The sequence below is a fragment of the Vicia villosa genome, linkage group LG2 (assembly GCF_029867415.1).
Source record: "Vicia villosa cultivar HV-30 ecotype Madison, WI linkage group LG2, Vvil1.0, whole genome shotgun sequence".
NCBI classification, from domain to species: Eukaryota; Viridiplantae; Streptophyta; class Magnoliopsida; order Fabales; family Fabaceae; genus Vicia; species Vicia villosa.
In genome coordinates this window covers 178073658-178086699 of record NC_081181.1, presented here as the reverse complement: position 1 = coordinate 178086699, position 13042 = coordinate 178073658, and the positions used below count along the sequence as shown (strand labels likewise).

General features: G+C 33.3%; 2 protein-coding genes across 2 annotated transcripts; both read left to right on the top strand.

The window, feature by feature from the left end:
• The first annotated feature begins 2048 nt into the window (after window positions 1-2048).
• LOC131653098 (beta-carotene hydroxylase 2, chloroplastic-like) lies at window positions 2049-5303 on the top strand. The gene is made up of 7 exons (XM_058923146.1): window positions 2049-2598; window positions 2722-2784; window positions 3438-3509; window positions 3791-3925; window positions 4660-4785; window positions 4897-4953; window positions 5141-5303. The coding sequence occupies exons 1-7, from the start codon at window positions 2227-2229 to the stop codon at window positions 5216-5218; spliced, it is 903 nt and encodes a 300-aa protein (XP_058779129.1). The 5' UTR covers window positions 2049-2226; the 3' UTR covers window positions 5219-5303.
• Window positions 5304-5446: 143 nt separating this feature from the next.
• Window positions 5447-7956, top strand: LOC131653097 (uncharacterized). Its single transcript, XM_058923145.1, has 2 exons — window positions 5447-6025; window positions 6218-7956. The coding sequence occupies exon 2, from the start codon at window positions 6869-6871 to the stop codon at window positions 7784-7786; it is 918 nt and encodes a 305-aa protein (XP_058779128.1). The 5' UTR covers window positions 5447-6025; window positions 6218-6868; the 3' UTR covers window positions 7787-7956.
• The last annotated feature ends 5086 nt before the right edge of the window (window positions 7957-13042 follow it).

Sequence of the window (13042 nt, the reverse complement as noted above, 5' to 3'; positions counted from 1 at the left end):
TTGCGTCCTCGTGCAACGTGAACTCAATTTGCGTCCTCGTGTTATGTTAATTCAATACGCGTCCTTACGTGATGATTCGCGCGAGACGTTATTTCGTACATTAACTTGATATGTGCATTGAGATTTGTTTGTGTTCTTAATTCGATTATGATGAATGCTTCATATGTGTGCTAATTGTGAGTATTGTGTATGCATGTTAATTTTCTTCCTATCAATTATCGCGTATTTGTGTACCGCTTTCCGTTATATTCTGTACCTTGCTTTATTTTTAGAGTTTCTTACATTACATTTCATCAAGCTTATTTCACGATTTAAATCAAATGTGAACCAAACATTTGATCAACATCAAGTCCCCTTTTTAAAAACCAAAATCAAAACCTTTGTAAAATAAAATCAATCTTTAACATCCATTCACCTTTCGAGAATAAAATCACTCATTTCACCGTCAACTCAAAAGACTTTTCCACTCAATTTCAAATAAATGTGAACCAAACACTTGATCAACATCAAGTCAGTTTTTTTCAAACTCAAATAATTTTCCATACCAATATGAATCAAATACATGGTCAACACCAAATTCTTTTCCACCTAATCAAAATCGTTTCAAAAATATTTTTTTGCAATAAACTTGGAAGAGGGAATAGGCGATTGAACATTCTTTTGTTTCTCTAGTATCAGAGGCTTAGTGTACACTTTGCTCGCACTGATTACTCGTCTTCTATAAAGGTAATGTTTCTAAATAATTTTTGGATGAAAGAGGGAATGGGCAAATTGACATTCGTTTGTTTCTCAAGTATCGGAGATTTAGTGTACACTTTGCTCGCACCGATTACTCATCTTCCACTCTAAAATCAATCTTAACCAATCGAATCTCTTTTTCCACCTCCGCGCGACTGAAAACACTTTCCTAAATGAACATGTTTTATCCATTCTGCCACAATACAAACAAATGCTTAAGTCTCCCATGCACGAGCATACAAGCAATGTTTAACGGCCGAAATGCGATATTAGCATCGTTCCCTAAAATCAACCAACATATAGTTCGTTTCTACTGAGAATTACATAGTCTTGAGTTCCTCATCGCACTAGAGGATACGTAGGAGCGAGATCCAACGCCTCGTCAAACACAATAATAAAAAACCTAAAAATTCTCTCTTTCTTTCTTTTTCTTTCTCTTGTAAATAACTCCTGATAGTTTATAAGAAATCAAATAAAGCTAACATTCGTATTCGCAAAGTTAACTAAACGGTTTCCCTTGAGTACAATGGATGTGAGGGGTCCTAATACATCCCCCTTGTATAACCGACTCCCGAACCTTAATTTAGTTGCGATGACGATCTTCTTTTACTTTCTTGGGTTTTATCGATGTTTTTCCTTTTCTTTAAGAATAAATAAACTTTGGTGACGACTCTGTTATATTTCTAGTGTTCATTATGCTCAGATATTTTTGACGCCGCGACAATCAGTTGATAAAGAGTTGACTCGCATATGAAAAGATTGTGGATTCAACTCATATAAATTATATGAAAAATTCTTTGAAAAATAATCTGTAAATATCTCTATATGTGTTTTCTGAATTCTCTGAGACTTGAGATATGCCATAAACCTGATGAACTCCCAAAAACTCAACTTAACTGGTAGGATATGTTTTTCAAATTTAAAGAATAAAAGAAAAAAATTCCTATCTCTTTAAAACAGAGATGGAAATACATCTCATTAGAGAAAGAAGGAACTTCCATAACCCAATCCTTAGAATGCAATGTTCGTGGCTATATCTCAAGAATCCACTAAAATAAATCAAAACAAAACAACAATCAAATCAAACCACTTAAATTATTTCAAAAGTAGTATCACTTCACACTTCAAATAACTAATCTTCTTGGTTTGATTGAGTTATTTTGAAATTAATAAACTCCAATATAATATAACCATTGTCAAATGTAAACATGCCGCCATAAAAGGATAGTAATGTTCCACGAGGTATATGGGCCCCACAACCCTCCAACATACAAAAAAACACCTTCACCTTAATAAATGTCCCACACACTTCTAACACATCACAAAACATATGGTCTCTCTTCTTCCTCCTTTTTAAACCTTCACTCAACACCAATTCCATCTTCACAATCTCTCTCTACATCTCTTTCTCTCTCTAAACAAACCTCAACAATTACAAAACCAAGCATCAATTTTTTTTTCAACATCTAAAAAAACCATACTCCACCTATGGCGACAGGACTAACCGCCACTATAACCTTGAAACCCTTAAACCGTCACTACAAACCTTTCCTTCCTCATCTCCAAAAACCAAATCCAACACTTATCTTTTCCCCTTTAAGATTCCGAACAACCCCAAAAACACAAAGATTGAAAAACTTTACCCTTTGTGTTCTCATGGAAGATCCAAAACATGAAACCCAATTGGAAATTGAAGAAGAAAAACAACCCCTTGTAGTTTTATCACAAAAAATGGAAGAGAAATTGGCAAGGAAAAAATCAGAGAGATTGACGTATCTTATTGCAGCTGTTATGTCAAGTCTTGGGATAACATCTTTGGGTGTTTTGTCGGTTTATTTAAGGTTTTCGTGGCAAATGGAGGTAAGTGCTGTGATGGTTCCTTAAATTTGTTTTTGTTTATGTAGTAGGAGTAGATTGTTTTTTTGATGAAATTAAGATTCTGAATCTGAATCTGAAATTTGGTTTTTGTTTTTTTTTGTTTAGGGTAGTGGAGAAATTCCTTGGTCTGAAATGTTTGGTACATTTGCTCTATCAGTTGGTGCTGCTGTAAGTTCCAATCTTTTCAATTTTCTTTTAGTATTTTGGTTATTAATTTGTAATTTTTTTAATTGTAAATTAGCTTTTTTTTTATACCTCAAATGATTTTTTTTTTTTTTTTGTAAAATATGATTTACACATGCATTGGATTACCACTAAAATTGTAGAAATATTTTAATTACAAATCATCTTCACGTGTTAAATATTTAAATATATATATATATAAAAAGTTCAATGTATTTGGTCAAAATTTGATTTAAATACATATGATTTTTTTCTTATATTTAAAATTAGGACAGTAAAAATGATTGGGTGCATGTATTTATTTAAGCGGTTTGATTGGCGTATAATAGTGACAGTGCTCACCAATCAAACTTTGTTTTTTTATTCTTTTCTATTGAAATCTGCTATGTACCGCACTTAGAACTTTTCAAATAACTGTATAGACTAATTCTAATTATTTAGAGCTGAGAAGAATCATAATAAATGATCAATTTTCTCTGAAAAAGATTTAACAGTGTTGTGTTCGAACCAGAAACTCTGCTCAATTAAATAGATTTTTTTCTTTTAAATTAACAAATTAAAAGTCTATTATTTTCTTTGGTGTGTACTGTTAATTAATTTCTGGTGATAATTAATTTATGGATATTTATAATTTTTAGGTTGGAATGGAGTTTTGGGCTAGATGGGCTCACAAGGCTCTTTGGCATGCTTCCTTATGGCACATGCATGAGGTACATATGCTTCCAATTATTTTTTTCCATTGCATGTTCTAAACAATTCAAGAAAAACAAATAGGCATAAATATTTTTTATGTTTAATTTTAATTTGGTTTTTTCTACCTAAAGTTTAAGACCACACGGTTCAAAAATGTGTGATTATGATATTTGGCACTTTTTGAATATTTTGAATAATAATAAGCAATTGGTATGAAGTAGTAATTGATACGTGGAAGGAAGAAAAAAGAAAGAAACAAAAAATGAAATTTGGCTTGGTTGGTTGGTTGAATTTGCAGTCCCATCATAGAGCAAGAGAAGGAGCTTTCGAGTTGAACGATGTTTTTGCAATAATCAACGCTGTTCCTGCTATCGCTCTCCTTAACTATGGTTTCTTTCACAAAGGATTGATCCCTGGTCTTTGCTTCGGTGCGGTAAGTATCTCTTTTAATTCACAACTCTTGTGGTAAAAAGAAAAAAGAATATTTAGTGTAGGTTAAAGCACTTAAAATTGATTATTGACCCGGAGAATTGATTTTTACATGATTAATTGTTTTTTAGTAGAATTAATTATGTTAAATAAAATTATTAGGTTTAATTGTTTTTGACATTAATGTATGTAAAGGGTTTTTTTACCATTTCTTAACCCACCCCATTGTCTACTTACGCACCATCAAATTGACAAAACTGTGTTCGTGCTTCCGTAAATGTATCTTTCGTATATCTACGAAATCCCTTAAAACATAATGGAACATGAGATTTTCCCAATTAATTGGAAAATCTTAAATTTCACTATGTTTTAACGAATAAGTAGATGTGATCAAACTTAATTAATTTGGGATATTCCTAATTAATTGGGAAAATCTCTAATTAAATTACAAATTAATTGAGAAAATCCAAAATTCTCAATTAATTGGGAAAAATCTACTTACATCTACGAAAAAGTTCTATGGAGTTTGATTAATTGAGAAAATCTCAAATTCTCAATTAACTGGGAAAAAATATTCTGTAGTTACATCTACATAAAGGTTTGATGGGGTTTGACAATAGAGTGTTTCGTATATGCACCTATAAAATTGGGAAAATCTCAAATTTCACTGTGTTTTATACGCTTCCGTAGTATACGCTCCAAACGTTTTACTAATGACGCCCCTTTATTTATGAGCAGGGTCTTGGCATTACAGTTTTTGGAATGGCCTACATGTTTGTACATGACGGTTTAGTTCATAAGAGATTTGCAGTGGGACCCATTGCCAATGTACCCTATTTCAGAAGGGTAGCTGCAGCCCACAAAGTAATTATCCTTATTCCTTATCATAACTTTATTATTATTATTTATAAAAATATTTGTTTTGGTTTGAGGTATAAGGTTTGATACCCATGATTCTGTTGTTTTTTGTTTCAGCTTCACCATTCAGACAAATTCAATGGTGTCCCATATGGGTTGTTTTTGGGACCAAAGGTAACAAACAGCTGTATTCTTGTTTCTTTCTTTTAATTTTATGTTTAAAACAAAATCACTTGAATATATATTTCTATCTTTTTTACCTAAAAAGTTAAAATATTTTATTTTAAGAATTTAATTTACATGTACTATTTTATATTTTTTTATGATAAGTAATGGGTGATAAACAAATATTGGTGTGCAGGAACTTGAAGAGGTGGGAGGGCTAGAAGAGCTAGAGAAAGAGATAAGTAGGAGGACAAAATCATACAATAGTTCATGACTTAAGCATACACTAATTTAGATATGCTTTAAAAATTATTATGTAAAAAAATATTAAATTAAATAATCAAAAAAAGTTTTGCTCCCATCTGTACATAAATTATTTAATAATTATGGAAGCTTGAAAATAAAAAAAATATTATTAGGGTTTTGATATATTTAGTAAATACTACAATATATTTTCACGCTTTAGGTCTATAGAGTTTGTTAAGAAATTAATCATCTAATTGGATCGGTTAAGAGTCATGCGTGCGATAAAGTATGAGTATGAATATATAGGTGAAGATGGTATTTATCTAATATATAGGTGAAGATGGTATTTATCTTAAAAGTTAATTTTGGAAGATTAATCTAGTTACAATTTGTTAGGTTATGAAGGGTCTAGAGATAAAATAACCACCATATTTTAAGCCAAAATTTGTAGAAAATTTCTTTATCACCTCCCTATGGGGTCACCCCCAGCGAAATCCCAAAACTACCCCTGTTTCAGAGATACATCTCCGAAGTTATTTTTTGTTTGAATTTTTTTTTACTTCGGAAATGCATCTTCGAAAACAGCAAAAAAGTGGTGTTTTCGGAGATGCATTTTCGAAGTAAAAAAAATTCAAAACCGTGAATATTTCAGAAGTTCATTTCCGAAAATATTCCTGCATGTACAATTTTCCCTCCTTCACTATTTCATCATTTTTCTCCAAAACTTCTCCAACCCCTCTCCAAAACACAATCAATCTCCATCCATTTTTCGTCCTAAAATCAAGTTTCAAACCGTTGATCACGTTAAAGGGAGCATAGAAAGCTACAATTTCAGGTAAACAATCTCTCATTTCATCCCCTATTTCACTAAATTGATTGATGAATTTTATGCTGAAACCTGCGATGGTTCGAAAGTTCATTTCCAAAATATATTACCTAACAAATTTTGGAAATGAACTTCCGAAATATGCCCTGGCAGTTAAAAAAAACAGTTTTGGCCAATTTTGATAATTTTTGCATATTTTAGGTATGGTGCATCCGGACAACAATGTGCAAGACAATGACGCAGTAGTTCCGGCAGTTGTCAACGTTAATAACGATCTGGTTATCGACGTTAATCCTATAATCAATGCGGTCGATGTTCGGCAACAATTTACAAATGATCGGAGCTTCGGTAGTCGCGAACAATTGATTGATTGGGTTCGGAACGAAGCTAGTAAACTTGGATTTGGTATTGTTATTTTAAGGTCCGACAATGGAAATAGTAGGCGGAAAGCTTTCGTTGTTTTGAATTGCGAACGGGGTGGGAATTATGCACAATCAAATCGGATTCTAAAACACGAAGACACGGGATCGAAAAAGTGTGGGTGTCCGTTTAAGTTGCGCGCGACTCGGAGGGTCGATGATTTGTGGCGTTTAACCGTAATTTGTGCAATTCATAATCATGCCTTGGAGGCCAAGTTACACGGACATCCAATGGCGTGTCGTTTGTCCCGCGAAGAGAAGAATGTGATTTCGGATTTAACGATAGTAAAAGTGGCGCCTCGCAACATACTTGCCGATTTGAAGCGTAAAAAAGCGGATAGCGTTTCAAATATCAAGCAAGTTTACAATGAACGGCACAATCTCAAAGTTTTGAAAATGGGCCCTCGGTCGGAAATGCACAATCTCAACGAAAATGAACATTAAAGAACAATTACGAAAAATTGCATTTCCGGAGACCACCGACTTGAAACCGCCATCTCAACCGGTTAAAACGAAAGGTGCACCGAAAAGGTCCAAAATTACACAAGATGACACGTCAACAAAACGATCTCCTTCCTACTTTGAACATGTTGATGCATCGTTCCCGGATTCACCGACGCCGAAGTCCAAGTGTAGTGGTAACAAAGGAGCCCGTATTTCGAAGCCACCTCGCACACCACCGATCAAAAAATCACCCATTGTCTACATTGATGAAATGTCACTTTTTATGCACAAATATATCGATAACATCGTTGATGTTGGAGGCGTCGGCAATTGTGGATATCGGGCCGTTGCGGGTTTGCTCGGTAAAGGGGAAAATAATCACACTTTAGTCCGACGGGAACTTATTGCGGAGTTGACTTCGTATCGGGACATCTACGGCCGACTATATGAAAATCAAGAAAAGTTTGCGAAAATTCATGATTCACTTGTTCCATCACTTACCGGTATCGCTCCGGTTTTGAAGTGGATGTCATTCCCCGATATGGGTCATCTAATAGCAAGTGCATATGATATGGTATGTGTCGATTTGACGAGGTTTGGACTAAGTGAGACTTTCTTTCCACTTCATAGTCGACCGCCATTGGACGCGTCGAGCAGGATCATATGCATCGGGTATCTACAATCGCGGCACTTCGTCCAAGTGTTTTTGAAACCGGGATGTCCTATACCGGCTACTTCTTATCAATGGACGGCGCATCATTCAAATGAGGCGGAGACTTGGCCGGATCCTTTCGTTTCAAGAATGGCGGAGTTTGAAGAAATGATGCGCCAAGAGCGCGAGCAAAATAGAGAGCGGTCGAAGAACATACCTATTTTGGACTTAGGATCCACCGATTGGTTCGGTTAATTTTAGTTTGTTCCGGATCGTTTTTTGTTTGTAATGACCATTTTTGTATGTATTGTTGATTATCATGTAAAATCGGACCGATTCAATACATATATAATATAAGTATGTTTTATGTCATCATAGGCTAATTTATGTGTATTTTGAATTCCTTTTGTATTTTTTACACAAAACACTAAGCAATCAACAAAATGCAAAATTTAGTTCTGTTTTCTGCATAATTCGGAAATGAACTTCTGAAATATGCTAGTCTGCCTCCAATTTTCGGAAGTTCATTTCCGAAAAGTCCACTAAAGCAGGATAAGATTTGTTGGGCCATCATTGCTCCAATAAGTCTATAAATACAACACACTTTTCTTCATCCTCTTCACACCACAAAACACAAATGACACAAACCTACCCCCACCTAGCATTCGTCTACTTTGAAACCGGCTACCCGATGTCGTTCCAATTACGCTTCTCGCGCGACACGCCGTTTGCGGAGTTGATAACGTCGCTCAACACGCTTTTGCACTATCCCGAGAATCGAAAGGTTGTCAAGCTCGAGTACCGCTCGCCATCGCTTAACGACGAGGGAGACATTAAGTTCACACCTTTTGAGATCAAGAACGACGAAGATTTAGCAGTTTTGTGGACAACGTTCGACCGATTTTCTTCGAAGGGCCCGATCGAGTTGGACGCGAAACTTCAAATATCGGCGGACGACGTTATCAAAATGTTGACTCATCCCTACCTACCCGTGTTTAACAATATGTAACTTTAATCTTATGTAATGTGATCGATGTAATCTTCATCCGATTAAATAAAGCAAATCGTTATTGTTTGTTATTTTTCTTCTGTCCAGACCTTATTTCGGAAGTACATTTCCGAATTTCTCCAAGGGGGGGTGAATTCGGAGATGAACTTCCGAATACACCAATTTTCTGAAAAACAACTTTATTTCGGAGATGCATCTCCGAAATCAATATTTTATAATAAAAAAACACCTTTTCGGAGATACATTTCCGAAAACACCTTTTTTTTTCAAAAAAAGTACGTTTTCGGAAATGGACTTCCGAAACTAGGGTTATTGTGGTAAATTCACCGGAGGTGGCCAAGAAGGTTAGGAGGTGGGTGAAGAAATTTCCAATTTTTAAAGTATTAGATTTATGTGTCATTTTATTTATTAAATGTTGAACATTTATTTTTTTAATTTTATGTTGTCTAACTATCCTAATGTTGCGATTAACTTGAATGTAATCATAGGACGAGTGATTAGAAAAATTCAAAAGAAAGTTTAAGCAGGGGAACACCGATAAAACACTATTCTTTGAAAGATTTTAAATTCATCCATCTCTCTATCCATGGATGGAAAAAAGATGTCTTCGGATGACCCGGAGAAATTAAACAGTCACAGGTTCTCATACAGAAAGAAACAGTGTGTGATCCTAAACAATCTAGAGAATTTATTCTTAAGAGGTATGCTCCCTAACCATGTGTCAGTTCATAAAGATGTTTAAAACCCAAAATCAACCTTCCTAATGGCACGCACTATCTACGAATCAATCCGAGAGATCTTTTTGTTTATAGTCAATAAGAGAAACTCCTTTCCACTAGAACTCCTTTTATTGGACACAAATCTCTATAACCCCCAAACCACATTTATTCTTAGGTTTGCATACATTAATCTAACTAATCTAAGATATTTTAGAATCTCCTTTGACACCTCCACACAAAAACTTCTTTGAATTTGAACATTTTTTATTCATACCTTTACATGCATTTTGATAAGACAAAAAGAAAATAAAGATATCGCTAAGCAAATAAATAAATAAAATCATCCAAACTAACAAACATCTTTTTTCAAAAATTGAGTCTCTTAGCAAACAGGATAATTAAGGTATCTCAAGTGTCTTTCTATTAAAAATAGCTCTAAAAATCTTCTCAGAGTTTAACGTTTACTTTTAAGTCTAATGTTAAAGTTATACTTCATGTGGAGTAGAATTCTCTCCTTCAATTTGTTCTCTCCAACCATCTATCTACTTCACACTTTTATGATTTATCTCTATCACTCTCTAATATTTTCTCTCTCTTCTTCATTTTATTAATTTTTTTAATTTTACTAATTTTAATATATTTGTTTTTGATGAAGGAGAGGAAATAAGGGAAGGAGAGAATCCATGATCTACTTTACATCTAATATACCAAAACAATTTAACATTTTAAATGACATGCCATATTTATTTATATTATAATTTTAATATGAGATTAAACTGTTTTTCAAATGAACACTTTAAACATTGAACATCAATTTACTTCAATATTTTATTAGAAATATGTTATTTGAGAAATATGTTACCTAATCTCTCCACTGTATTGGTGCAAATAAAATGTGATTTCAGAAATGTGAAAAGAAATTAATAAACATAAATGGTGTGACCAATAATTTTTTTCATAGAAGTTGGACAAATAATTGGTGCCTTCATCTTTGTCTTTAATCTTTGACAAAAGGAAGTCACGAGCTATTTTGTACTACCCTAACCCAAGTGGGATGGGGCCATTCAGCTACATCACATTTGCTCAAAAGTTTGTTGCAACCTTCTGTGGGGCTTTAAGAGCTATGTATGCCACTTAAAGAAGGGAAAGGTCATAGTGACACCATCAATGCATTAGTACTACAAACCCCCCAAATGGTAGGGAATGATTACCTTGGATTTAACAATGCAAATGTTTCTACGTTTGAGTAGGAAAATGAAATATCTAAGATAAATTAAAAATAAGATAAATTGTTATTAGACCATTCAAATGTTTCAATAGCATATTTTTCATTTTTAAAAAGTGTGCTTAAGTAGAGTAATTAAAAAATTCATTTTTGAGTTTCCTCTTTTGAGTTCCACTAAAAGTGGTGAGAGTTTTTCATAAGTTATGTCCACGAACCTTCTTAAAACAAATAAGAGGTTTTACACTAGCTAATCCTCAAACCTAATCAGAGATTTTATACGGGTTAATCTTTAAACCAAACATATTTTTCACTAGCTAAGCTCAAGAACCAAATAGAGTTTTTCACAAGCTAAAATCGATAATTAAACAGAGATTTTATCAGGCTAATCTCAAGAATCAAACAAAAAAATTTCATAGGCTAATCTCAAGTACTAAACAAGGGCTGTTAACTAGCTAAGCTCATGAAACAAACAATGACTTCTTCAAAGATATGACTTAAGAGAAAACACTCTATTGAATAAAATAAAACCGTAGCACAACACTAGTACAAAGACCTCATACGTATTTTTCTCTCTCAACATTAAGGCAAACTTGGTGAAAAAATAGAAAATGGAGAATAAAAGAGTATATGATGATATAAAAGTTATTCAATTTTAAAAATGTGGGTCAAAAAGGAAATGATCATGATTATATGATGGATGTCGACAGTCGTACCTGCAAGCACATAGATCCACTTTCTCCCCCTTTTAAATGATGACAACGCATCCCTCAAAAAAGTGATAAAATAGAAGAAAAAAAAGGTAAATAAAATATTAGTGTGGTAAGACTCCCCCTAATAAATAAAGAGAGTATACTATACTCCCCCGGATAGTATACTTCTCCCTATTTAACATTATCAAAAAAGCGAGAAAAGTAAAAGGATAGATAAGAACACAAGCACATAATCACAAATAGTTATTTCAAAGATACTGAAAATATTATTTTTTCAATCAAAACAAAGAGATACAAAAGGAAAGTACTAAAAGCAAAAATAACATAAAAACAAAAACACAAAAATAAGCAAAGCAAGCGTAGCAGACACAAACTACTCAGTGCCCTCACCATCATTACTAAACATCACAAGCTTTAAAAGCATTCTAATTTTAGCGAACTCGTGAGCCAGGTAATCAATCTTAGCATATGTCCTCTTTGAGCTTCAGCTTGAGCTTGATTGTTCTAGATGATGGTGTTGAAGAAAGCTTCAGTAAGAGGAATTTCATAATTGAATCCACCAGCCTTGACAAGCCTGCCTGATGTGGCGCTTGTTGTTGAGCTTGACCTTGTTGAGTATTTCCCCTTACAATAGGTGGTTGATGAACCACAACTCCTTTGTCGATGATCTTTTGCATTTGTCTCAGTGTGCCTCCCTATTCTTGTAGAGTTTTCTTCTGACTATTCCTCCTCGAGATTAAATCCATAATGTTCTATAATTTTTGTTATTAGGACATCATATGGTAAACACATATTCCCCTTCTTTTGTTTTCCATCATATGGCATATCACCCCACTTTTCCAATATGTTTCAACTCTATTATCTAGTAACCGAATTAAAATAACTTTGATTTTGGAGACCTTCTCAAGGTTGAATTTTTTCTAGATGAGAATTTAAGTTGTCGTATAACGAATAAGACAATTATCTAGATGCGTGAGAGGAAAAGGCGGATCCAAATTTGGATTTGATAGGAAGGATTTGGAAACAACAAAATTAAACTCTTCACTCTCCTCTATATCATCAAACTTGTACAATGAGTCAGTATCTCATCAAACTCTTTAAGGAATAAGAATATTTCTTGCTTAGGAACCTTAAAAGTGATGATTCTATTTTTGTAATTGAGGTTGGAATAAAAAATTTCCATCAAACTAGGAAACATCTCTTCGAGAGTCCTGCATATGCAATCTATAAAATATTAACTTCTAAATAAAGACATTTTCTAGGATTTATAAAATTTAAGAGAAATAGTTAGAGTATAATAAGCAACCACCAAAATTGAGTGGCATCTGCCTGACCCATTTTAAATTGAGTAGGATCAATTGTGGATTTCAGGTCAGTCCACTATCAATATTTATATGTGATTTTTGAAACGAAAATATTATTATTAGTTATATTAGTATTAAAATTTAAAACTTCTTAAAATAGACAATTCAACTTAATCTTTTAAAATTTATATATTATTAATTTAGTTCAATTAAAGGAATAAAACTTGAGTTTAGTTTTAGATTTGTGTTACTATGAAGAAAAAAAATATTACACTTACATCCAATCATATCCCACTGTATAAATACCTGTGAGAAGCTAATATAGTTAATATTAGTTATATAGATATATTGTGTGTTTATATATTACACGAGGAAAAACTGAGGAATGCTTGCATCAGACCCTCAAACACACACCTATAAAAACATGTGAAACCACATCAGCCTCCTTTTTTTTATTCTTATACTTGGCTCCTGGTTTTGTCCAACCGTTTATTTTATTTTATTATTACATTAGATTATAACAATTTCATTTCGTGTACTCAAC

Excerpts from the sequence above, each read along its gene's own strand:
- LOC131653098 (XM_058923146.1), top strand. The coding sequence starts at position 2,227 with ATGGCGACAGGACTAACCGCCACTATAACCTTGAAACCCTTAAACCGT. Across the intron at positions 2,785-3,437 it reads CTCTATCAGTTGGTGCTGCT|GTTGGAATGGAGTTTTGGGC; the intron begins GTAAGTTCCAAT and ends TATAATTTTTAG. Across the intron at positions 4,786-4,896 it reads GGGTAGCTGCAGCCCACAAA|CTTCACCATTCAGACAAATT; the intron begins GTAATTATCCTT and ends TTTTTGTTTCAG.
- LOC131653097 (XM_058923145.1), top strand. The coding sequence starts at position 6,869 with ATGAACATTAAAGAACAATTACGAAAAATTGCATTTCCGGAGACCACC.